At 46.9% G+C, this 23,072-nt stretch overlaps 1 protein-coding gene across 4 annotated transcripts in view; it reads left to right on the top strand.

The window, feature by feature from the left end:
- The window catches only part of raly (RALY heterogeneous nuclear ribonucleoprotein), a 186,700-nt gene that overhangs the window by 144,081 nt on the left and 19,547 nt on the right, over nt 1-23,072 (top strand). For all 4 annotated transcript variants that reach the window (XM_071386479.1, XM_071386462.1, XM_071386452.1 and 1 more), the window contains 2 exons: nt 18,714-18,862; nt 19,209-19,253. In XM_071386479.1, the coding sequence (XP_071242580.1) occupies nt 18,714-18,862; nt 19,209-19,250 (191 nt within the window). In that variant the 3' untranslated portion in view covers nt 19,251-19,253. The remainder of the gene's footprint in view (nt 1-18,713; nt 18,863-19,208; nt 19,254-23,072) is intronic.

The following is a 23,072-nucleotide window of genomic DNA, read 5'->3' as shown; positions in this document are numbered from 1 at the left end:
GTCATTTGGAGGAATTCATGGCAGAGATGAGAAGTTTGAGTCTCCAGTATCCGGGAGAAAGGCGGCCAGCAAACTGCTTGACTTACGTCAACTCCCGTAGTGTGGCAGTCTACGCGGTGGACTTTCGCACGTTGGCTGCCGAGAGTGCCTGGAATCCGGAGTCTCTTTTCGATACTTTTCGGAGGTTTATCTGAGGTAAAGGATGCTGCTCGGGAACTGCTGGTGGACCTCAACTCTCTTATCGCCTTAACCATTCAAATTGATGGACGCCTAAGTGAATGCAAGAGTGAGAGGAGGTCTGGTCTCGGGCACACTCGTGCACCCGATATGGCGCGTTCACCTCGTATGGATTCCAGAATTTTCCGAAAGAGGCTCTTCCGAGAGGAGTCGAAGTCACCCGAGCGCTCTCGTGAATCTACGACGGGTGAGTTGGATACTCCTGAGCCTATGTAGTTGGGAAGAACTAAGCTATCAGTTTGGGAGCAGACACAGAGGATGAATAATAACTGTTGTCTGTACTGTGGAGTGGCATGACATTTTATAGCTACCTGCCCTATTAGGAAACCCTTGTCTCTAGTGGGTACCAGTACTATGGTGAGTCAGACTGGGAGTTCCCTAATTCCCATCACCCGCACACCCCTTTTTGCTCTTGTGCTGTGGGGAGACTAATCTAAGTCTTTCCGAGTGCTCATTGATTCTGGGGCTGATGAATGTCTTATGGATGCCAAGATATCTTCGGAGCTTGGTATTCCCACTCAGCCTCTCTCTGTGCCCATGGATGCTAGAGCACTGGACGGCCACTCTATAGGGGAAGTCACCCATAGTACTGTACCCGTTCAATTACGGGTTTCTGGTAACCACAGTGAGACCATACAGTTCCTCCTCATTGCATCTCCCCATGTTCTGGTTGTTGGGATTTTATTGGCTACAAAAGCACAATCCTGTGATTGACTGGACCACAAGCGCCACCCTGGGTTGGAGTCCTTTTTGCCATTCCCTACATAAGGGATGCCGATGGCATTTCCCGTATGATTGATGAGGATATCCATATTGAAAATGTACAAATGTACAGTCCCTTACTAGACATCCGCAAATGTTTTTAAAATAGGCCTCCGGCCTCAGTTTGTGCCCCAGGGCCAGATCTTCCAGGAAGTCATCAAATAAAGTCTCTCGGAGATTTGGCTTCCATTTTATAACATTTTAAAATTTGTAATTTTTCCGCTGTTCTGGAGAATTCCACCAGATGGCGACTGGCTACTTATTGCAAATGGACAAAACATCACCAAAGTGACATGGCCATTTCTCCTAAATGGAAAAGACTTCGAAGACAAAACTCGGTGAGCGCAGGTTTGGCCATATGGGCTTTTAGCCCAGAAACAAGATGGCGTCAACGCCTGAACGCTTTTTGAGTTAAAGGCCATTTTCTGAGATTAAAGGTAAACGGTAATAGAGCTCTAATTTGACCGCTTCACATCAAAGTACATGAACCTACGGTGTAAGGAAAAAATGACCAGCCATTTATTTATCGTAATTTACGAGAATGGTTAAAGAAATGTTTTTTTTTTTTTTTTTACATATCCAGTTGTGGCGTGTTCAGACGAATCCGTTAAGGCGGGTTTCGTAACTCTACGTGATTTATGTGATTTTCGGAACTCACACAATGGGGAAAGACACAGTGAGGCTTTCAGACACAAAGAGCCTGCAATAGTTACCTGCGTTCGAACTATCAAAGAACCGTCAGACCTAGAGCTCTGAAACTTTAAATACTTTCTAGAGCTTAAGTCAATAAATGGCATCACCGTAGTCTCTAAGCCATGTAGAGTTCAAGGAGATGTCCCACTTGACCGTAGCTCACTCTGTCTGACTGCAGCGAATGTGCAAATAGCAGGCCTGGAATGAAGCCTGACTAGTAGTGATTTAATGATGCTTTAGACATATTGCAGCCTCTGAGTCACACAGAGATTCGTTGTTTTTGGTTGGCTCATCGGGGGGAGGTTGGTGGACAAGCCACAGTTATTCTAGCTGTGTGCACTGGTTCATGTAGTCTGTCACATCCAAGTTTCTCCCTAAGGATAACATGGGTTTACAGGTTATGCTCTAACTCTGCTTCTGTGTAGGCCATTTTCAAAATTCCTTTTGCCACGTGTTCAGGGTCACCTGTACCTCTACAGATATCAACATAAAAATATTGAATGATCCCCTTCATATTCTAAAGGGGAAATGGTAATTTTACCACCAAATAGGGAGGCTTAACCTCTCTTGGGTAGGGGGCAGTATTTTGGATGAATGAGGTGCCCAATGTAAACTGCCTGTTACTCAGGCCCAGAAGCTAGGATATGCATGGTAGTATTGGACAGAAAACACTCTGAGGTTTCCAAAACTGTTAAAATAATGTCTGAGTATAACAGAACTGATATGACCCGAGGAAAATCCATCCAGGAAGTGGCATTCTTTTGAATTGAGTGGTTTTCCATTGAAAGCCTTTACCATTGAAATACCTAGATTGCAGTTCCTATGGCTTCCACTAGTCTTCCACAGTCTTTAGACATTGTTTCAGGGTTTTATTCTGAAAAATGAGTAAGAATGACAACATTTTCTGAGTGGTCAGTCGAATGAACCAGAGCTTTTTGCACGCACGCCCTCTGTTCTTTCTCCTTTGTATTGAATACACTCACAGACTTCATTCAAACAGTTTTAGAAACCTCAGAGTATTTTCTATCCAACTCTACTAATAATATACATATATTAGCAACTGGGCATGAGTAGAAGGCAGTTTACTCTGGGCACCTTATTCATCCAAGCTACTCAATACTGCCCCCAGCCATAAGAAGTTACAGAAAGCGCTGTGAATTTTGGGCCTGCTCTGAAATATGTGATAGTTGGCTTCTAAACGAGTTGGAAGTGGGTTTGGTGTCAGTTTATATCAGTTTGGTGTCAGAATGATATCTTATGGACACTGATTTGATTGTTGACTATTGTCCATTTGCAATAAGTTTAAACAGTGATACACCATCACCAAATTCACATGCTGAAATCACGGTCATCGAGTTCAACGGGCCAGTCAATTGGACATTTCTGCAGTATATTAGAGCATGTCAAATTTGTAATGTAAATGCCCATTGTAAGACACTGCAAATGGACAGCCGTGCACCTGGAGATCGGAACGGGTTACAAGGAGCACATTTCAAATTTTTGTTTTAATGCCTTTAGGGGGGTGCAAGGGGTCCATGGCCGGGTAGGGAGCACCCCCCACCCGTAACCATCCAATAGGGGGCGCCCCTGGTAGTGGCAACGGTAAAGTTTGGTGGAGGAGGAATAATGGTCTGGGGCTGTTTCTGTTTCAGAATGACAATGCCCCTGTGCACAAAGCGAGGTCCATACAGAAATGGCTTGTCGATCAGTATGGAAGAACTTGACTGGCCTGCACAGAGCCCTGACCTGAACACCTTTGGGATGAATTTGAACACCGACTGTGAGCCTGGTCTAATCGCCCCACAATAGTGCCCAACCTCACTAATGCTCGTGGCTGAATGGAAGCAAGTCCACTCAGCAATGTTCCAACATCTAGTGGAAAGCCTTCCCAGAAGAGTGAAGAGTGTTATAGCAGCAAAGAGGGGACCAATTCCATATTAATTTTGGAATGAGACGTTCAACGAGCAACTGTCCACATACTTTTGGTCATGTTGTGTAGATGCCACCATTCCACAATGGAAGACATTGATCTGCAGCCATTGCATGATACTATTACAAGAGCGCAAAGGCCCTATACACCATAAACCTGTAAAATCCTGGATATTGGTATGAATATAACAAGATTCAACAACTGAGACAAACTGAGTCCACAGACATGTGACTAACAGAAATTGAATAATGTGTCCCTGAACAAAGGGGGTCAAAATCAAAAGTAACAGTCCGTATCTGGTGTGGCCACCAGCTGCATGAAGTACTGCAGTGCATCTCCTCATGTACTGCACCAGATTTGCCAGTTCTGGCTGTGAGATGTTACCCTACTCTACCACCAAGGCACCTGCAAGTTCCCAGACATTTCTGGGGGGAATGGCCCTAGCCCTCACCCTCCGATCCAACAGGTCCCAGACGTGCTCAATGGGATTGAGATCCGGGCTCTTTGCTGGCTATGGCAGAACACTGCCATTCCTGTCTTGCAGGAAATCACGCACAGAACGAGCAGTATGGCTGGTGGCATTGTCATGCTGGAGGGTCATGTCAGGATGAGCCTGCAGGAAGGGTACTACAGCGTTGAGATTGCCTGCAATGACAACAAGCTCAGTCCGACGATGCTCTGACACTGCCCCAGACCATGACTGACCCTCCACCTCCAAATCGACCCCGCTCCAGACTACAGGCCTCGGTGTAACGCTCATTCCTTTGACGATAAACGAGAATCCGACCATCACCCCTGATGAGACAAAACCGTGACTTGTCATTGAAGAGCACTTTTTGCCAGTCCTGTCTGGTCCAACGACGGTGGGTTTGTGCCCATAGGTGACGTTGTTGCCGGTGATGTCTGGTGGTGACCTGCCTTACAACAGGCCTACAAACCCTCAGTCCAGCCTCTCTCAGCCTATTGCGGACAGTCTGAGCACTGATGGAGGGATTGTGCGTTCCTGGTGTAACTCGGGCAGTTGTTGTTGCCATCCTGTACCTGTCCCGCAGGTGTGATGTTCGGATGTACCGATCCTGTGCAGGTGTTGTTACATGTGGTCTGCCACTGCGAGGACGATCAGCTGTATGTCCTGTCTCCCTGTAGTGCTGTCTTAGGCGTCTCACAGTACGGACATTGCAATTTATTACCCTGGCCACATCTGCCGTCCTCATGCCTCCTTGCAGCACGCCTAAGGCACGTTCCCGCAGATGAGCAGGGACCCTGGGCATCTTTCTTTGTTTTTCAGAGTCCGTAGAAAGGCCTCTTTAGTGTCCTAAGTTTTCATAACTGTGACCTTGTGTACCATCTGTAAGCTGTTAGTGTCTTAATGCAACCGCTGTCAGATTTCAAAAAGCTTTACGGCAAAACACAATATTTAATAATCTGAAAACAGCGTTCAACCACAAAAGCAAGCCATACCTTTACCCGCCAAATTGTGCAGTCAACAAAACTCATAAAAAGCATTAGAAATCTTCACTTACCTTTGCTGATCTTCGTCGGAATGCACTCCCAGGACTCCCACTTCCACAAGAAATGTTTGTTTTGTTAGGTAATGTCCATCATTTTTGTCCAAGAAGCGCGTTCACTAAAAGCTGACAATGTCCAAAAGTTCCGTAACAGTCAGTAGAAACATGTCAAACGATGTATTGAATCAATCTTTAGAATGTTTTTAACATAAATCTTGAATAATGTTCCAACCGGAGAATTACTTCAGATGAGCAATGGAACAGAGCTCCCTCTCATGTGAACGCGCATGGTCAAAGAATGGCCAGGTCATGGCAGACCTGACCAATTCCCCTCTCATTCGGCCCCCCTTCACAGTAGAGGCATCAGACAAGCTTCTACAGACTGTTGACATCTAGTGGAAGCCGTAGGAAGTGCAAACTCATCCATATCTCGCTGTGATTTCAATAGGATCTTGGTTGAAAATCGACCAGCCTCAGAATTTCCACTTCCTGTTTGGATTTTTTCTCTGGTTTTTGCCTGCCATATGAGTTCTGTTATACTCACAAACATAATTCAAACAGTTTTAGAAACTTCAGAGTGTTTTCTATCCAATACTAATAATAATATGCATATATTAGCACCTATGACTGAGGAGCAGGCCGTTTACTCTGGGCACCTTTCATCCAAGCTACTCAATACTGCCCCTGTTTTAGATTAACTATCTTCAAAGTAATGACTCGGGACGTTCGGGTTTGATATGAAAACTTCTTTTAGTAATAATACTTGTTCACGTTACATTTACAAACTTTAGATTCTACAGAACAATGAATGAGTTGCTAGCGGAAAGGAGTCAAAATAATCACCTGTCAATTGCACTTAACTAGCGCGTTCACTCTCTACCTCATGTCGCAAGGCATTCTGGAACTTGCAATCAAAAGCCTAATTCAATACTAACCAGTACAAAATATGTACAGTGGGGAGAACAAGTATTTGATACACTGCCGATTTTGAAGGTTTTCCTACTTACAAAGCATGTAGAGGTCTGTAATTTTTATCATAGGTACACTTCAACTGTGAGAGACGGAATCTAAAACAAAAATCCAGAAAATCACATTGTATGATTTTTAAGTAATTAAATTGCATTTTATTGCGTGACATAAGTATTTGATCACCTACCAACCAGTAAGAATTCCGGCTCTCACAGACCTGTTAGTTTTTCTTTTAGAAGCCCTCCTGTTCTCCACTCATTACCTGTATTAACTGCACCTGTTTGAACTTGTTACCTGTATAAAAGACACCTGTACACACACTCAATCAAACAGACTCCAATCTCTCCACAATGGCCAAGACCAGAGAGCTGTGTAAGGACATCAGGGATAAAATTGTAGACCTGCACAAGGCTGGGATGGGCTACAGGACAATAGGCAAGCAGCTTGGTGAGAAGGCAACAACTGTTGGCGCAATTATTAGAAAATGGAAGATGTTCAAGATGACAGTCAATCACCCTCGGTCTGGGGCTCCATGCAAGATCTCACCTCGTGGGGCATCAATGATCATAAGGAAGGTGAGGGATCAGCCCAGAACTACACGGCAGGACCTGGTCAATGACCTGAAGAGAGCTGGGACCACAGTCTCAAAGAAAACCATTAGTAACACACTACGCTGTCATGGATTGAAATCCTGCAGCGCACGCAAGGTCCCCGTGCTCAAGCCAGCGCATGGCCAGGCCCGTCTGAAGTTTGCCAATGACCATCTGGATGATCCAGAGGAGGAATGGGAGAAGGTCATGTGGTCTGATGAGACAAAAATAGAGCTTTTTGGTCTAAACTCCACTCGCCGTGTTTGGAGGAAGAAGAAGGTTGAGTACAACCCCAAGAACACCCTCCCAACCGTGAAGCATGGAGGTGGAAACATAATTCTTTGGGGATGCTTTTCTGCAAAGGGGACAGGACGACTGCACCGTATTGAGGGGAGGATGGATGGGGCCATGTATCGCGAGATCTTGGCCAAAAACCTCCTTCCCTCAGTAAGAGCATTGAAGATGGGTCGTGGCTGGATCTTCCAGCATGACAACGACCCGAAACACACAGCCAGGGCAACTAAGGAGTGGCTCCGTAAGAAGCATCTCAAGGTCCTGGAGTGGCCTAGCCAGTCTCCAGACCTGAACCCAATAGAAAATCTTTGGAGGGAGCTGAACGTCCGTATTGCCCACCGACAACCTGAAGGATCTGGAGAAGGTATGTATGGAGGAGTGGGCCAAAATCCCTGCTGCAGTGTGTGCAAACCTGATCTTTGTAATTGCAAACAAAGGTTTCTGTACCAAATATTAAGTTCTGCTTTTCTGATGTATCAAATACTTATGTCACGCAATAAAATGCAATTTAATTACTTAAAAATCATACAATGTGATTTTCTGGATTTTTGTTTTAGATTCCGTCTCTCACAGTTGAAGTGTACCTATGATAAAAATTACAGACCTCTACATGCTTTGTAAGTAGGAAAACCTTCAAAATCGGCAGTGTATCAAATACTTGTTCTCCCCACTGTATGTGGTTCTCTCAATCTCCAACACACAAATTCTAATACAATTACAAATATCTTTAGATAGAGCTCGATTAATTAACTTAAACATTAACTCTGTAACCCATTAAAGTTACAACATCCTCCCCCCCGATGAACAACTGTGTTCATCTAAATCTCTAGGCAGTATATCAACTGAATAGGTCTCCTCAACAAAGTCCCTGAAGCAGTACGAACTGAACATGACCTAACAAGGCCATCTCGGCCTGGAAACAGTTCCTCAATCTTTCCTAGTCTCCAGGTTTGTCTGGGTGTGTTATCTTCTCCTATGAGTACAACGTCACCCGCTTTCAGTGGGGTGGGCTGTGGTGTGTCACAGCGGTGTGCTGACTTTAGATCCAGCAAGTAGTCTCTTCGCCAACTGTTCCAGAAGCTGGTCACAAGTCTCTGCCTGTACTTCCATCTGCGTGTCATTTCCTCCTTGTTTAGCGCTGAGTGTCAGCTGGAAATGGCTTTGGAGGCAAAGAGGTTAGTCTTTTACCCACCAGGAAGTGTGCTGGGGTCAGGGGTTGTGGTTCGTCCACTTCATTGTGCACGAAGGTCAGAGGCCTAGAATTTAAAATAGCTTCAACCTCTGGCAGGACTGTGCACATCTCTTCAAAGTTCAGTGAAGCTCTCCCAAGAACCTTTCGCAGGCATGTTTTCACTGACCTGACGAGTCTTTCCCAGAATCCGCCCCACCAGGCTGCTCGCTCGGCGATGAACCTCCAGGTGATACCCCTTTCTGAGAAGAAAGCCAAGAGTTGGGGCTCTTCGATTGCCTTCCACAGCTCTTTCAAGTCCTGATCAGCTCTCTTGAACGTTTTTGCATTGTCTGAGTAGATTACCTTGCATAATCCTCTCCTTGAGATGAATCCTTTTAGAGCTAACAGGAATTTCTCTGTTGACTGATCTGAGACCAGTTCCAAATGCACTGCTTTGGTTACAGCACAAGTGAACGGTGCAATGTATGACTTCTTTACAGAACCATTTTCTTTCACATAGAGCGGTCCTGCAAAATCCACACCTGTGACTTCAAATGGTGGCGATTCCGTTATTCTGTCTTTTGGTAAAGGCGCAGTGACCTGCTGTCCGGCCCTTGCCGAATCTCTTGCGCACTATACATCTTGCCACTGTGCTCTTGACTAGCTGCCTAGCACACAATATCCAGTATCGCTCTCTGATTTGTACTAGTGTCTCTTGCTCCAGAATGCATCACCTTCTCATGGTGGTACTGTATCAGCATTTCTGAGTATCTGTACTTGTTGGGCAGAACCCATGGGTGCTGGACTTGAGTTCTGTATTTACCTCTTCTGGAACCTTGTTATCATCAGTCTCCTCGGACTGATTGTGTGGTGTCAGAATTCGGGGTCCATTCCACGATAGCTCGCTCTGTGTCAAGTTTCGAACAGTTTGTCCTCTTGTAGGGAGGTCAGCTGGATTAGTTTTCCCTTCAATATGTGACCATGACTCTGGATTAGTCAAGGACTGGATCTCCGTCACTCTGTTCGCAATAAACTGTTTCTATTTCTGAGCTGAGCTGCAAATCCAATACAGCACGATCATCGAGTCTGTCCACATTTTGATCTGGTTTTCTTCCATTTTTAGTGTGGTCATCAGGTTGTTTGCTAGTCTCGCTCCAATCACAGCTCCCATGAGCTCCAGGCGTGGCAGCGTAATTTTCTTGAGTGGGGCTACCCTGGACTTGGATGCGACTAGACTTGTTGTTTCCCTGTCTTGTGATTCACCTTGCAAGTAAGCTACTGCACTGTAAGCCCTTTCACTTGCATCACAGAACACGTGTGGTTTCAGGGTGTGGCTATTCGGTGGCCGCATGTCTGTTCTGTACCACCTTGGTATGGTGAGCTGGTGTAACTGGGGTAGTTCTGAACACCACTGTTGCCATTCTCATGTCAGATCAGGTGGTAATTCTTCGTCCCAGCTGAGTCCCCTCTCCCACATTTCCTGGAACATGCACTTGATCCTGATGGTGAAGGGGGTCAGGAAATCAAGAGGGTCGAAGAAACGTGCAGATGACTGCAGAACACTTCTCCTTGTGTTTTCCTTTTGCTTTAGAATGCTCAGTAGCGGCCTGAGGTCAAACACAAAGTCATCTGTTTCCGGTCTCCATACTAAACCTAAAACATTCAGCACTAATCCTTGTGTTTCTAGCGTCAACGGGTGGTCAGTTGTCGTACTCTCCTCCCATTTTGTTTTCAATTCAGGAGAGTTGGTCACCCAGTTGCAGAGGTCCATGCCTGCAATCGACAGCATTCACTTTGCAGTTGTTGTCACAAGGTAAGCCTCTTCAACATTGCGTGAACTTGCAATGAAGTCATCTACATAGAGTGACTCTCTCAGTATCCCTACAACTTCTGGTTCTGTTTCATATTGTTTCAGGTGCTTCCTGATTGTAGCTGCCAGCAAGAATGGACTTGGGGAATCTCCAAATACCAATCTTTTCATCCTCAGCACACGCAGCTCCTCTTCCTTTTCTCCCCTTGGTGGGCCTGTGAGCCATAGAAATCTCACGGCGTCTCTGTCTCTCTCTGCTAGGTATATCTGCAGGAAAGCTTTCTTGATGTCTGCCATGAATGCGATCTCATGTAGTCTGAACTTTATCAGAACGCTGAGCAGATCCGGATTCAGGTTCGGTCCTGTGAGTAGACAGTCATTGAGGGATGGACAGCCATCTTCATGGGATGAGGCATCAAACACCACTCTCAGTTTTGTCGTCACCTTATCTTCTCGGAGTACTGCATGGTGAGGTAAGTAGTATTTTACGTTGTCTGCGCTTGATGCGTTGTCCTTGGGCACGTCCTCTGCCATATCCTGTTGTAAGTAGTCCTCTACTACTTCATTGTATCTGCCGTACAACGTCACATCCTTCTTCAGTCTTTTCTTCAGACCTTCAAACCGTTTCTTGGCGATTCTATAGTTGTCTTGGAGTTCTGGCATTTCTCATTACCATGGCAACTCCACGTGGTATCGCCCATCTTTGAAGGTGGTTGTTTCCTCGAACCTCTGTTGAGCCTTGTTTTCCTCTGGGTTCTGTGTTTTCTCGCTTATAATACCCAGAGACTCAAGCTCCCAGAATGCATGCAGTTGTTTGGAGACTAGTGTGTCTTCATCAAGTGGGATGAACATACAGGTTGCCTCGGCGACACTTGACATGAACACGGGTCCCTGCACCGACCATCCAAAGGTGCTCTCTAAAGCAACCAGCGTCTCCGTCAGTCGCTCCACTCTGCCTGATACTATCTGCCAGTAGTAGTCTGCTCCTATCAGGACAGAGAGTTCAGGATCATTGTCATCTCCTGGAAAGTCTGCGAGCTGCAGTCCCTTTCTATTGAGCTCATGTCGAATCTGTTCACCAGGAACCTTCATCACAGCTGTGCACACTTGTGGGGTTTCAATTGCCTCTATCTCTATTCTCTGCTGTTTGTCCCAGACATTCTCCAAGATGACTTTCACTGTTGCGTTGGGACGTTGCTGGAGCAGAGGAGCCAAACGTGTGAAGAGTGAGTGCCTCTTGTCTGATTACTGGTAGCTTCAAGCCCTTCACAACGTTTTCATGTATGAAGCTCCTCTGACTGCCTCCATCTAGTAAGCAACGAGCTATCTTCCTGCCCGATGGGCCTTCTAACCATGCCTTTGCCGTTTGTAGCAACACAGTGTTCTGTCAATCTGGTTTCATCTTCACTGAATGGGGAATAACTGAGGAAACAACAGCATCTGCAGAAACAGTAGGGGGTTGCAACTCACTCCTCTTACCGGTACACACAGCAATGTGATGTCTGCTTCCACATATTGCACATGACACATCTTTGACTTTACAGAATTTTGCTATGTGTTTCTGTCCTAAACATACAAAGCATCTTCCCATTTTCTTTAGTTTCTCTTGCGTGTAGCAATATTGTGGTCAGGGCAGTTTTCTGATTTGTGGTCTGCACTGTCACAGAATAGACAGTTTTGTTCCTTCTGGCTGGCTGTATGCAGTACAGCAGCAGATGGCATGTTGTGTCTTTTTGTTTTCATTTCATTGGAGGAGCATGACTTGTTCCATGGTTTGCTGTCTTTCTGTTGGTTGCATGATCTTGTCATTTGTAGTGCTCTCTCCCTGCTCTGAACCTCCTTCTGTAGGAAACTGACGATCTCAGACACTTTCCATTCATCATCTACTCTCCTCTGACGACTATAGTCAAGAGCTATGTCCTCTGGAAACATCTGCAGTAAGATTGGGCATAGAAGGCTTCCATAGGTTTCTGACACTACACCCAGTGATTCCAAGCTCCTAATCTGAATTTCACATTAATCATATAGCTGCCTCAATGCATTTAGATCAGAGGATTTCTTCACAGGAGTGAGATTCAGCAGCTTTGACATGTGAGCACTAATCACAAGATCTTTCCTTCCAAATCTGCTCTTGAGCAGAGCGATTGCATCATCATAGTTACTGTCTGTTAACATCAGTCCTGCTACTGCCTTTGCAGCTGGTCCAGTGAGATATGTTTTCAGTTAGGTAAACTTCTCTTTATTACACAGTGAATCATTGTTGTGAATAGCGGTCTCATACTGGCTCAAACTCCTGCCACAAACTGACATCTCCATAGAATTTCTCAATAATCAACTTTGGTAGCCTTACTGATTGTCTCTGTGATCTGTTTGAATTAGCGTCACTCACCCGTGCTGGTAGTGGATTGAGATCCTGGTTTTTCTTTATCACTTGTTGTGCACGGCTCTTCAGCATGATAACGCGCTCTTTGTAATCCTCCGTGTATGCAATCTCTGCCTCCAATCCATCCAATGGCGTTAACTGTTCAATTCCACGATCAAGTTCAAACAATCTGTTCTCCTTAGCTGACAGCAATTCCAACAATGTACTCAAGTGATCGGTATCCGGATTTGACTGGGTTATTTCCACGTCAATCTGATTCAAAATCCGTGTTGTGGCACCTCGAATGGTACCCCGCTTTCGTCTCGTTCTTTCGGTTTCATGCCGACGTTCCTCGTCGCAGCTCATACTTTTCCCAGGTTTCGGCACCAAATTTTAGTTTGGTTTTTTTAGGCGTGTAAACTAAAACATACTGTATATTATTCCAGTCAAGATTTAAGAATGGGTCAAATGGACAAAGTGAATATAAGTCTGGGCTTTTGCCTGTAGTACTTTGTATGAATTTGAGTGGTACATACAATACATGTTGACAGAATGGCTGTGAGAAACTGTTGCTGTGCTCCCAGGTAAGGTCCTTGCTTCTGTTAGCACTGAAGGCCCCAGTATTCAGTCAGGCAGCTTGAAGATGTTTCACCAACCAAGCCCATGTCATGGCATGCAGTCGCCTGATAGGGAGATGACAATAAATGCATTATGTACCTTTCATCACCAACGCTGTGTTAGCATTTACTGCACATGTTGCTGAACCATTCAACCTATTTATTAGTGTCTCTAAAACTGTCACAACTCAGAAGATCCAGATGCAGACAGTTTCGAAGTAAAAGTTTATTACAAAACCGGCTGGCAGGCAAATGACAGGTCAAGGGCAGGCAGAGGTCAGTAATCCAGAGCAGAGTCCAAAAGGTACAGAACAGCAGGCAGGCTCAGGGCAGGCAGAGGTCAGTAATCCAGGGTGGCGTGACAAGGTACAGAACGGCAGGCAGGCACAGGGTCAGGGCAGGCAGAATGGTCAAAATTAGAAAACAGGAACTAGAGAAAGACAGGAGCACGGGGAAAATGCTGGTAGGCTTGATGAAACAAAACGAACTGGCAACAGACAGAAAACACAGGTATAAATACACTGGGGGATAATGGGGAAGCTGGGCAACACCTGGAGGGGAGTGGAAACAAGCACAAAGACCGGTGAAACAGATCAGGTTGTGACAAACAGGTTTCCATCCAATCTTTTGTTGCGAGTAAAGTACATGTTGGATAAAAAAATGTCATGACTGACCTGATGGAAAATTTCCAACTGCCAACGAAATAAAATATGCCAGGTGGGATCTTTTTGTGTTAGTAAAATGAATTACCCGAAAAATGTCGGTGGAAGCTCTTTTATGCGCAAATATTGATATCATTCAGTGCAGGTGGGGCAGAGCAAATTATTTTGTTAATCATTTTTATAATAAAAAAAAATAAAATGCCTGTTTTGAGTTAATAAAGCCGCATACAAACGAGGTCTCTTTTTTTGCTTTCTTGAGTAAGTCAGATCCAAAATGCAGGTGTTTCAGCCTAGCTCAGTGCATTCTGTGGAGGTGGGGCAGCCAGCGAAAAATACGCAGCGTAGGGTTTGGTAATATTCTCTAATTGCACCGTGATTGGCTGAGTGTTCTGTCACTCATGGGGACTATATGTCACTGCAAAATCTACGGGGAGAGCTCAAATTCAAGCCCCTTGGGTGCTGCAATAGAGTTACGTTAGAAGTGCCCATCCAAGAAGGCTCAAGGTCATTGGCCACAGATAAAATTGTCAAATCACGTTACATCTACCGTAGCTTTGATTGGACTGATCATGTCAACATCATACTTTCGAAATCTTAGCTAGCAAGCTAGCAGTCATCATCATGAATCAAGTCCACAATCTACTGAAATCTAGTAGTGAAGAGAAATTATAGATAAAACGTATCGGTGCTCATCGGCCATAAACAAGTTGCAAATCGCAAATTCAACAATGAGTGGTTTGGAAGGAATCCGTGACAGTGGCAAACTGCAAGCATTGCAAGGCAATCACTAGCCTGATATTCAGTGGAGTGGGTGTGTGGTCCAAGTCTAGGTTTAAGGGTCTCTCTTCCAAGTTTAAAAGGATAAACATAAAAAATGCCATGGGCCAGAAAAGGTTGAATACATTGGCCATGCTGTGAATCCAGCATGAATTATGCCGTGTTCAAAACAACTGGAAACTCGGAACTGGGAAATCTCAGACTTCAGTGAGTTCAAGACAACTGGGAACTCTGAAAAGAAGCTCAGACTGGGAAAATACGTTTTGAACAGTCATCCAACTCAAAATTCCAAGTCGGGAACTCGGGCCTCTTTCGAGAGCTCCGACCTGAAGGGAAAGGGGGATACCTAGTCAGTTGTACAACTGAATGCCTTCAACTGAAATGTGTCTTCCGCATTTAACCCAACCCCTCTGAATCAGAGGTGCGGGGGGCTGCCTTAAATCGGCATCCACGTCTTCGGCACCCGGAGAACAGTGGGTGAACTCAGGGGCAGAACAACAGATTTTTACCTTGTCAGCTCGGGGATTCGATCCAGCAACCTTTTGATTACTGGCCCAACACTAACCACTAGGCTACCTGCCACCGATCACTGACGTCATTTTTTTTTTTTACCGAGTTCCCAGTTGTCTTAAAAGCACCATAAATCCAGACAATGCTAGACTTTGACAAAGTTTGATAACAAAAGTTAACCACGAAAGACCGCCGCCTGTTCATGTGAGCCCTACACTAAAAGGTGAGTCCAAAAATATTTTGTATGCTGCTGAATAAATGCTCTAATATGCCAGGGAGATATGTATACTGTAGCTAAGAAAGTAATACTAAGTGTATGTTGTGTAATAAGCTTTTAGTAGCCCATGTGCCTCACCCTAATAATTTGGTCCCTTTCCCTCTCATAACTGTTCTGACTTGGTGTTGCACATGTAGCCTATAGCCTGTTTTAGAGAAATGTAATCATCAAATATTGTAAGAACTTTCATTGTCTGCTTATATGCCACCTACAGGGAGAATACTGTAAGAACCACCCATGTTCTGAATTCTGTCGCTGTACATTTCAAAAGTGATGAACAAATATTTAGATTGACTACGTCCGATCTAGCTCGCTCAATAATGTCTTAGCCGAAATTACGGATTGCCTCTTATCTGCTCGTTGTCCCAGTATGCTATAGTTTGTACATCTCAATTGTCAGTAAAACCACATTTGTTTAATGGGTACATACATACTCAGCCATATCAGCTATGTTTTTCTAAAAGGCAGTAAATTAGTCTGAATGAACTGTTTCGCTGCCAGTCAAGACTCCACTGATAGCCAGATGTAGCAGTGGTCAGGATTCACTCTATGGTGCTGAAAATAAAGCTCTGCTGTTGGGACAGATTTATGTAGGCCCTAACAGTTTGTGGGCACCACTTGTCACCGTTATAGTGAAATGAATGTATTGTTTAGTTTTGTGTTGTGGTTTTGCTGGCATGCATCTAAAGAAAAATTGGGGAGTTTTCCCCACCAAGATTTACATGTACATTTGTTTAGTAGGTATCTGATACTACCCATAGACTTGAAATCATTGTGCTAACGCCAGTTAGCATTGGCTCGCAAAACTACCCCTAACTTCCTTCATACTGGACACAGAGACATAGAAATTGTATCCACGAGTTCATCTAACTTTTTTTGCTCACATTGGCCACGGAGAGCGAGATCACACAGTCACCCGGAAAAACATGGGCTTTCACGCAAGGCACAGTGTTATATTCTTCAAAGCGAGAATAAAGGGCATTTATCTAATTTCCCTTTGTAATCCATTATTGTCTGCAAGCTCTGTCACATATGACGAGCGTCGGGGCCGGTGTAATAGGATTACACCTTCCTTCTATATTGTACTTGTCACGATCGTCGTAACATTGTGGAAGAGAGGAGGACCAAGGCGCAGCGTGATAACTATACATCTTCTTTTATTTGAAGACGAAAACAAAACGAAGAACACTGACAAACTATACAAAACAACAAACGACCGTGAAGCTATAAAACGAAAGTGCAGACACAAACAACTAACGTAAAGACATAGACAATCACCCACGAACTACCTAATGAATATGGCTGCCTAAATATGGTTCCCAATCAGAGACAACGATAGACAGCTGTCTCTAATTGAGAACCAATCTAGGCAACCATAGACATACATAACCCTAGACTACACACTGCCCCATAAACATACAAAACCCCTAGACAATACAAAACACATACATCCCATGTCACACCCTGACCTAACTAAAATAATAAAGAAAACAAAGATAACTAAGGCCAGGGCGTGACAGTCCTTTTGCATGTTTGATGTCTCGGAGGTCGTAGTGGGCTTTCTTGTATGCGTCCATGTCCCTTTCCTTGTAAGTGGTAACTCTAGCCTTTAACGCAGCGCGGATATATATTGCCTGGAATCCATGTTTTTTGGTTTGGATATGTTCTTAGTCACTGTGGGGATGACATGGTCTATGCACTTATTGATGAAGTCCGTGACTGTTGTAGTAAACGCCTCAATGCTATCGGATGAATCCCGGAACATATCCCAGTTTGTATTAGCAGAACAGTCTTGTAGACTCGCAACTGCTTCATTTGACCACTTCCGTATTGAGCGCATCACTGGTGCTTCCTGTTTGAGCTTTTCTTTGTAAACAGGAAGCTGGAGAATGGAGTCATGGCCAAAGGGAGGACAAGGGAAGGCCTTGTATGCATTTCTGTGGGGTAGAATAAAAGTGGTCAAGAGTTTTAGATTAGAAGACGTGTTGGTAGAGGTAGGACAGTTTTAAGTCTATCCGCATTAAAGCGACCTCCCACCAGCAACGCTGCTTCTGGGAGAGGGGTTTCTTGTTTTCTATTTATGGACCCATACAGTTCGTTGAGTGCCAGAGTTTTATTGACTTGTGGAGGGATGTAGACAGCCATGATAATTATGGATGAGAACTCTTGGTAGATAAAAGGGTTTGCAGTTTACCATGAGGTATTCTATATCAGGTGAGCAAAAGCTCGAGATTTCCTTCACACTTCAAGCAGCTGTTATTTATGAAACAAACACTCCACCTCCTTTCGAATTCCCAGAAGCCGCCCGTTCGATCCTGCCGCTGCATGGAGAATAAACTGAATACTAAGTGCATAGCGTCATCATTCAGTCACATCTGAGTAAGACATAATATTGCAGCTTTTCATGTCTCTGATGGGAGACTCTCAAACGAAACTCATCCATCATAGTCTTGAGTGCTTGGACATTTGCCAATAAAATGGAGGTGAGCGCCGTTCGGTTTTCTCTTCGCCTCAATTTCACCAGGACTCCATCTCGTCTCCCACATCTACACAGCGTTTCCGTAGCCCATGGAACTAGGTAATATGGTCCGGTATGAATAGTGGAACAGTGGAGTCGTATTTGAAGTCAAAATCGAGGTTAGAAAACTGTCTGATGTCCAGAACTGCTTGGTTGTCATGTGTGATAATAGTATGAACTTTCTGAACAAAAAAAAAGTAAGGATAAACACGATAAAAGTCACTATGTAGCAAAGTCGGGTTGGAACTCATAATGACGCCCTTCTCTGTCCGCCGACATCTGGGGAAATGGAGTCGCACCTCTGTCGCATTGGCCACATTCTCCAGACTTTCCACTTTAGTTGAATAGGCATCCACTTTAGAAGTGAGCAATGCGAGTGATTAATTTACCGGTTCTAATTGCAAGTTGAGGATAGAGGTAATCTCCTCACGAACAATCTCTTATAGTAGTGGCCAGCTCTTTCTGTTTTCTGGTGTTAAGAGCCGCCATGTTCCCACAGGTGAATTGTGAATGGACTAGCAGCACCAGTGCGACAGAAAAATGTTTGTTTCCTCATTAGCTAGCTAGCAAAGAACCGGCTAACTTTACCAGTATATTCAAACATTTGGGGGCACAGAAAGTAAAAGGGATAGCTTCTTCAGGAGAGCAATAATCATAGCAATGAATGAATGACAGATCTCTAGCATGTTGTCATCACAAACGTGACACTTAGAGACAGTGTACAATTTTCAATGTAATGCATCTCGAAAGGAAAAATTTACTTTTATATAATGTAGAAACCTAATATTCCATAAATGAGGGATTTGTATCAACATTTTAGCTTTTTCTAATAAACAAATGTATTTACATGATTACATATTTGTTTATAGGGCACAACATGTACTGTACTTCAGAAGTAGCTGGAATTCATATAGGCTATCTCAATCAATTTAAAAATATATATTTTCTTGTGCTTCAAGATGTTGGTGTGCTCTTAACCTTTCAAAGTAAAACAATGTAAATGTAGAGCCCTGTGTGTGTGTGTAGAGCTACGGAAGTCAGAGGACAACAAGAGTGAGGTGTTTCAGGACGAGTCATGCTCAGACACAGAGGAGCTGGTAGACGAGCCCCATAACAGTGACGTGGAGGATGGGGAGGAGGACGTCACACAGAATGAGTGTGAAGATGACGACATGGTCAGATTGTGTGTGTGCTTGCGAGAATGTGTGCTTGAAGCCTGTATTGATGTGGTGTGTGCATGTGCAAGCATATTTACAAGGGTGGGGGTTAGTGTGTTTGTGTGGCCGTGCGTATGTACCTTTGTGTGGCCGTGCGTATGTACCTTTGTGTGGCCGTGCATGAAGGCAGTATGGATGTGGGCGGCGGTGTGAAGGTCACATATGACATATGTGTGTGTTTTGCCTTTAGCACAGTATTGTACTGGCATCACACGCTGTCTGAACAAATGTTTGCTCAACCATAAGTTCTATTGCATGATATTACATTCAATTCTCTCACATTTCTCTTCACGTCATTTCACAGGAAAACAACCACCTATCAGAAATGGACTCCATCCTGCAATAAAAGGCAAGTTGTTCTGAATGTCGAAATACTCAAGTGAAGCAAAGAAACTTTCGATTGTCACTAATTACTTGAAATGTGCATGGCCACCGTGTAACGGCTCTCTTTCGGTGAGTGAGTAGACCAAGGCGCAGCGGGTGATGAATACATAATGACTTTATTGTAAGACGAAGACAGACACGAAATACACTTGACTAAATATACAAAATAACAAAACGAACTAGACAGACCTAAACTACGAACTTACATGAAACGAAGAACACATGAACAGGAACGACCGAATGAACGAGACGAGACAGTACCGTGTGGTGCAACAAACACAGACACAGCGACAATCACCCACAAACAAACAGTGAGAACAACCTACCTTAATATGACTCTCAATTAGAGGAAAACGCAAAACACCTGCCTCTAATTAAGAGCCATACCAGGCAACCCAAAACCAACATAGAAACAGCAAACATAGACTGCCCACCCAAAACTCACGCCCTGACCATCACACACATACAAAACAACAGAAAACAGGTCAGGAACGTGACAGAACCCCCCCCTCAAGGTGCGAACGCCGGGCGCACCAGCACAAAGTCCAGGGGAGGGTCTGGGTGGGCATCTGACCACGGTGGTGGCTCAGGCTCCGGACGCTGTCCCCACACCACCATAGTCACTCCCCGCTTCTGTATCCCCCTCCCAATGACCACCCTCCAACTAAAACCACCTAAATGAAGGGGCAGCACCGGGATAAGGGGCAGCACCGGGATAAGGGGCAGCACCGGGATAAGGGGCGGCAGGTCCTGGCTGAGGAACTCTGGCAGGTCCTGGCTGAGGGACTCTGGCAGGTCCGGGCTGAGGGACTCTGGCAGGTCCGGGCTGAGGGACTCTGGCAGGTCCGGGCTGAGGGACTCTGGCAGGTCCGGGCTGAGGGACTCTGGCAGGTCCGGGCTGAGGGACTCTGGCAGGTCCGGGCTGAGGGACTCTGGCAGGTCCGGGCTGAGGAACTCTGGCAGGTCCGGGCTGAGGGACTCTGGCAGGTCCGGGCTGTAGGGCAGCTCATGACTGTAGGGCAGCTCACGACTGTAGGGCAGCTCACGACTGTAGGGCAGCTCACGACTGTAGGGCAGCTCACGACTGTAGGGCAGCTCACGACTGTAGGGCAGCTCACGACTGTAGGGCAGCTCACGACTGTAAGGCAGCTCATGACTGTAGGGCAGCTCATGACTGTAGGGCAGCTCATGACTGTAGGGCAGCTCCTGACTGGCTGGCGGCTCTGGCAGCTCCTGACTGGCTGGCGGCTCTGGCAGCTCCTGACTGGCTGGCGGCTCTGGCGGCTCCTGACTGGCTGGCGGCTCTGGCGGCTCCTGACTGGCTGGCGGCTCTGTCGGCTCCTGACTGGCTGGCGGCTCTGGCGGCTCCTGACTGACGGACGGCTCTAGCGGCTCCTGACTGACGGACGGCTCTAATGGCTCGGGACAGACGGGCGGCTCTAATGGCTCGTGGCAGACGGATGGCTCAGAAGGCGCTGGGCAGACGGATGGCTCAGAAGGCGCTGGGCAGACGGATGGCTCAGAAGGCGCTGGGCAGACGGATGGCTCAGAAGGCGCTGGGCAGACGGATGGCTCAGACGGCGCTGGGCAGACGGATGGCTCAGACGGCGCTGGGCAGACGGATGGCTCAGACGGCGCTGGGCAGACGGATGGCTCAGACGGAGCTGGGCAGACGGATGGCTCAGACGGCGCTGGGCAGACGGATGGCTCCGACGGCGCTGGGCAGACAGGCAGTGCAGAAGGCGTTGGGCAGACGGCCGACTCTGCCCTGCTGAGGTGCACAGTAGGCCTGGTGCCGGAACTGGAGGTACCGGGATGACGGCACGCACTTCAAGGCTAGTGCGGGGAGCAGGGACAGGGCACACTGACCTCTCGAAGCGCACTATAGGCCTGGTGCGTGGTACCGGAACTGGAGGTACCGGGCTGAGGGCACGCACCTCAGGGCGAGTGCGGGGAGAAGGAACAGTGCTTACAGGGCTCTGGAGACGCACAGATGGCTTAGTGCGTGGTGCCGGAACTGGAGGCACTGGGCTGGAGACACGCACCATAGGGAGAGTGCGTGGAGGAGGAACAGGGCTCTGGAGACGCACAGGTGGCTTAGTGCGTGGTGCCGGAACTGGTGGTACTGGGCTGGGGCGAGGAGGTAGCGCCGGAAATACCGGACCGTGTAGGCGTACTGGCTCCCTTGAGCACCGAGCCTGCCCAACCTTACCTGGCTGAATGCTCCCCGTCGCCCGACCAGTGCGGGGAGGTGGAATAACCCGCACCGGGCTATGTAGGCGAACCGGGGACACCATGCGTAAGGCTGGTGCCATGTAAGCCGGCCCAAGGAGACGTACTGGTGGCCAGATATGTAGAGCCGGCCTCATGGCACTTGGCTCAATGCTCAATCTAGCCCTACCAGTGCGGGGAGGTGGAATAACCCGCACTGGGCTATGCACCCGTACAGGAGACACCGTGCGCTCTACTGCGTAACACGGCGTCTGCCCGTACTCCCGCTCTCCACGGTTAGCCTGGGAAGTGGGCGCAGGTCTCCTACCTGCCCTCGGCCCACTACCTCTTAGCCCCCCCCCAAGAAATTTTAGGGTAGTACTTGCGGGCTTCCAGCCTTGCTTCCGTGCTGCCTCCTCATAACGTCGCCTCTCCGCTTTCGCTGCCTCCAGCTCCGCTTTGGGGCGGCGACACTCCACTGGCTCTGCCCAGGGTCCTTTACCGTCCAGGATCTCTTCCCATGTCCAATCCTCCTTTTCCCACTGCTGCTGTCGTGGCTGTCCGTTAACCCGCTGCTTGATCTGGGTTTGGTGGGTGATTCTGTAACGGCTCTCTTTCGGTGAGTGAGTAGACCAAGGCGCAGCGGGTGATGAATACATAATGACTTTATTGTAAGACGAAGACAGACACGAAATACACTTGACTAAATATACAAAATAACAAAACGAACTAGACAGACCTAAACTACGAACTTACATGAAACGAAGAACACATGAACAGGAACGACCGAATGAACGAGACGAGACAGTACCGTGTGGTGCAACAAACACAGACACAGCGACAATCACCCACAAACAAACAGTGAGAACAACCTACCTTAATATGACTCTCAATTAGAGGAAAACGCAAAACACCTGCCTCTAATTAAGAGCCATACCAGGCAACCCAAAACCAACATAGAAACAGCAAACATAGACTGCCCACCCAAAACTCACGCCCTGACCATCACACACATACAAAACAGGTCAGGAACGTGACAGAACCCCCCCCTCAAGGTGAGAACGCCGGGCGCACCAGCACAAAGTCCAGGGGAGGGTCTGGGTGGGCATCTGACCACGGTGGTGGCTCAGGCTCCGGACGCTGTCCCCACACCACCATAGTCACTCCCCGCTTCTGTATCCCCCTCCCAATGACCACCCTCCAACTAAAACCACCTAAATGAAGGGGCAGCACCGGGATAAGGGGCAGCACCGGGATAAGGGGCAGCACCGGGATAAGGGGCGGCAGGTCCTGGCTGAGGAACTCTGGCAGGTCCTGGCTGAGGGACTCTGGCAGGTCCTGGCTGAGGGACTCTGGCAGGTCCGGGCTGAGGGACTCTGGCAGGTCCGGGCTGAGGGACTCTGGCAGGTCCGGGCTGAGGGACTCTGGCAGGTCCGGGCTGAGGGACTCTGGCAGGTCCGGGCTGAGGGACTCTGGCAGGTCCGGGCTGAGGGACTCTGGCAGGTCCGGGCTGTAGGGCAGCTCATGACTGTAGGGCAGCTCATGACTGTAGGGCAGCTCACGACTGTAGGGC

The sequence above is a fragment of the Salvelinus alpinus genome, chromosome 2 (genome assembly GCF_045679555.1).
Source record: "Salvelinus alpinus chromosome 2, SLU_Salpinus.1, whole genome shotgun sequence".
Taxonomy (NCBI): domain Eukaryota; kingdom Metazoa; phylum Chordata; class Actinopteri; order Salmoniformes; family Salmonidae; genus Salvelinus; species Salvelinus alpinus.
This window is presented reverse-complemented; position numbering and strand designations above follow the sequence as displayed.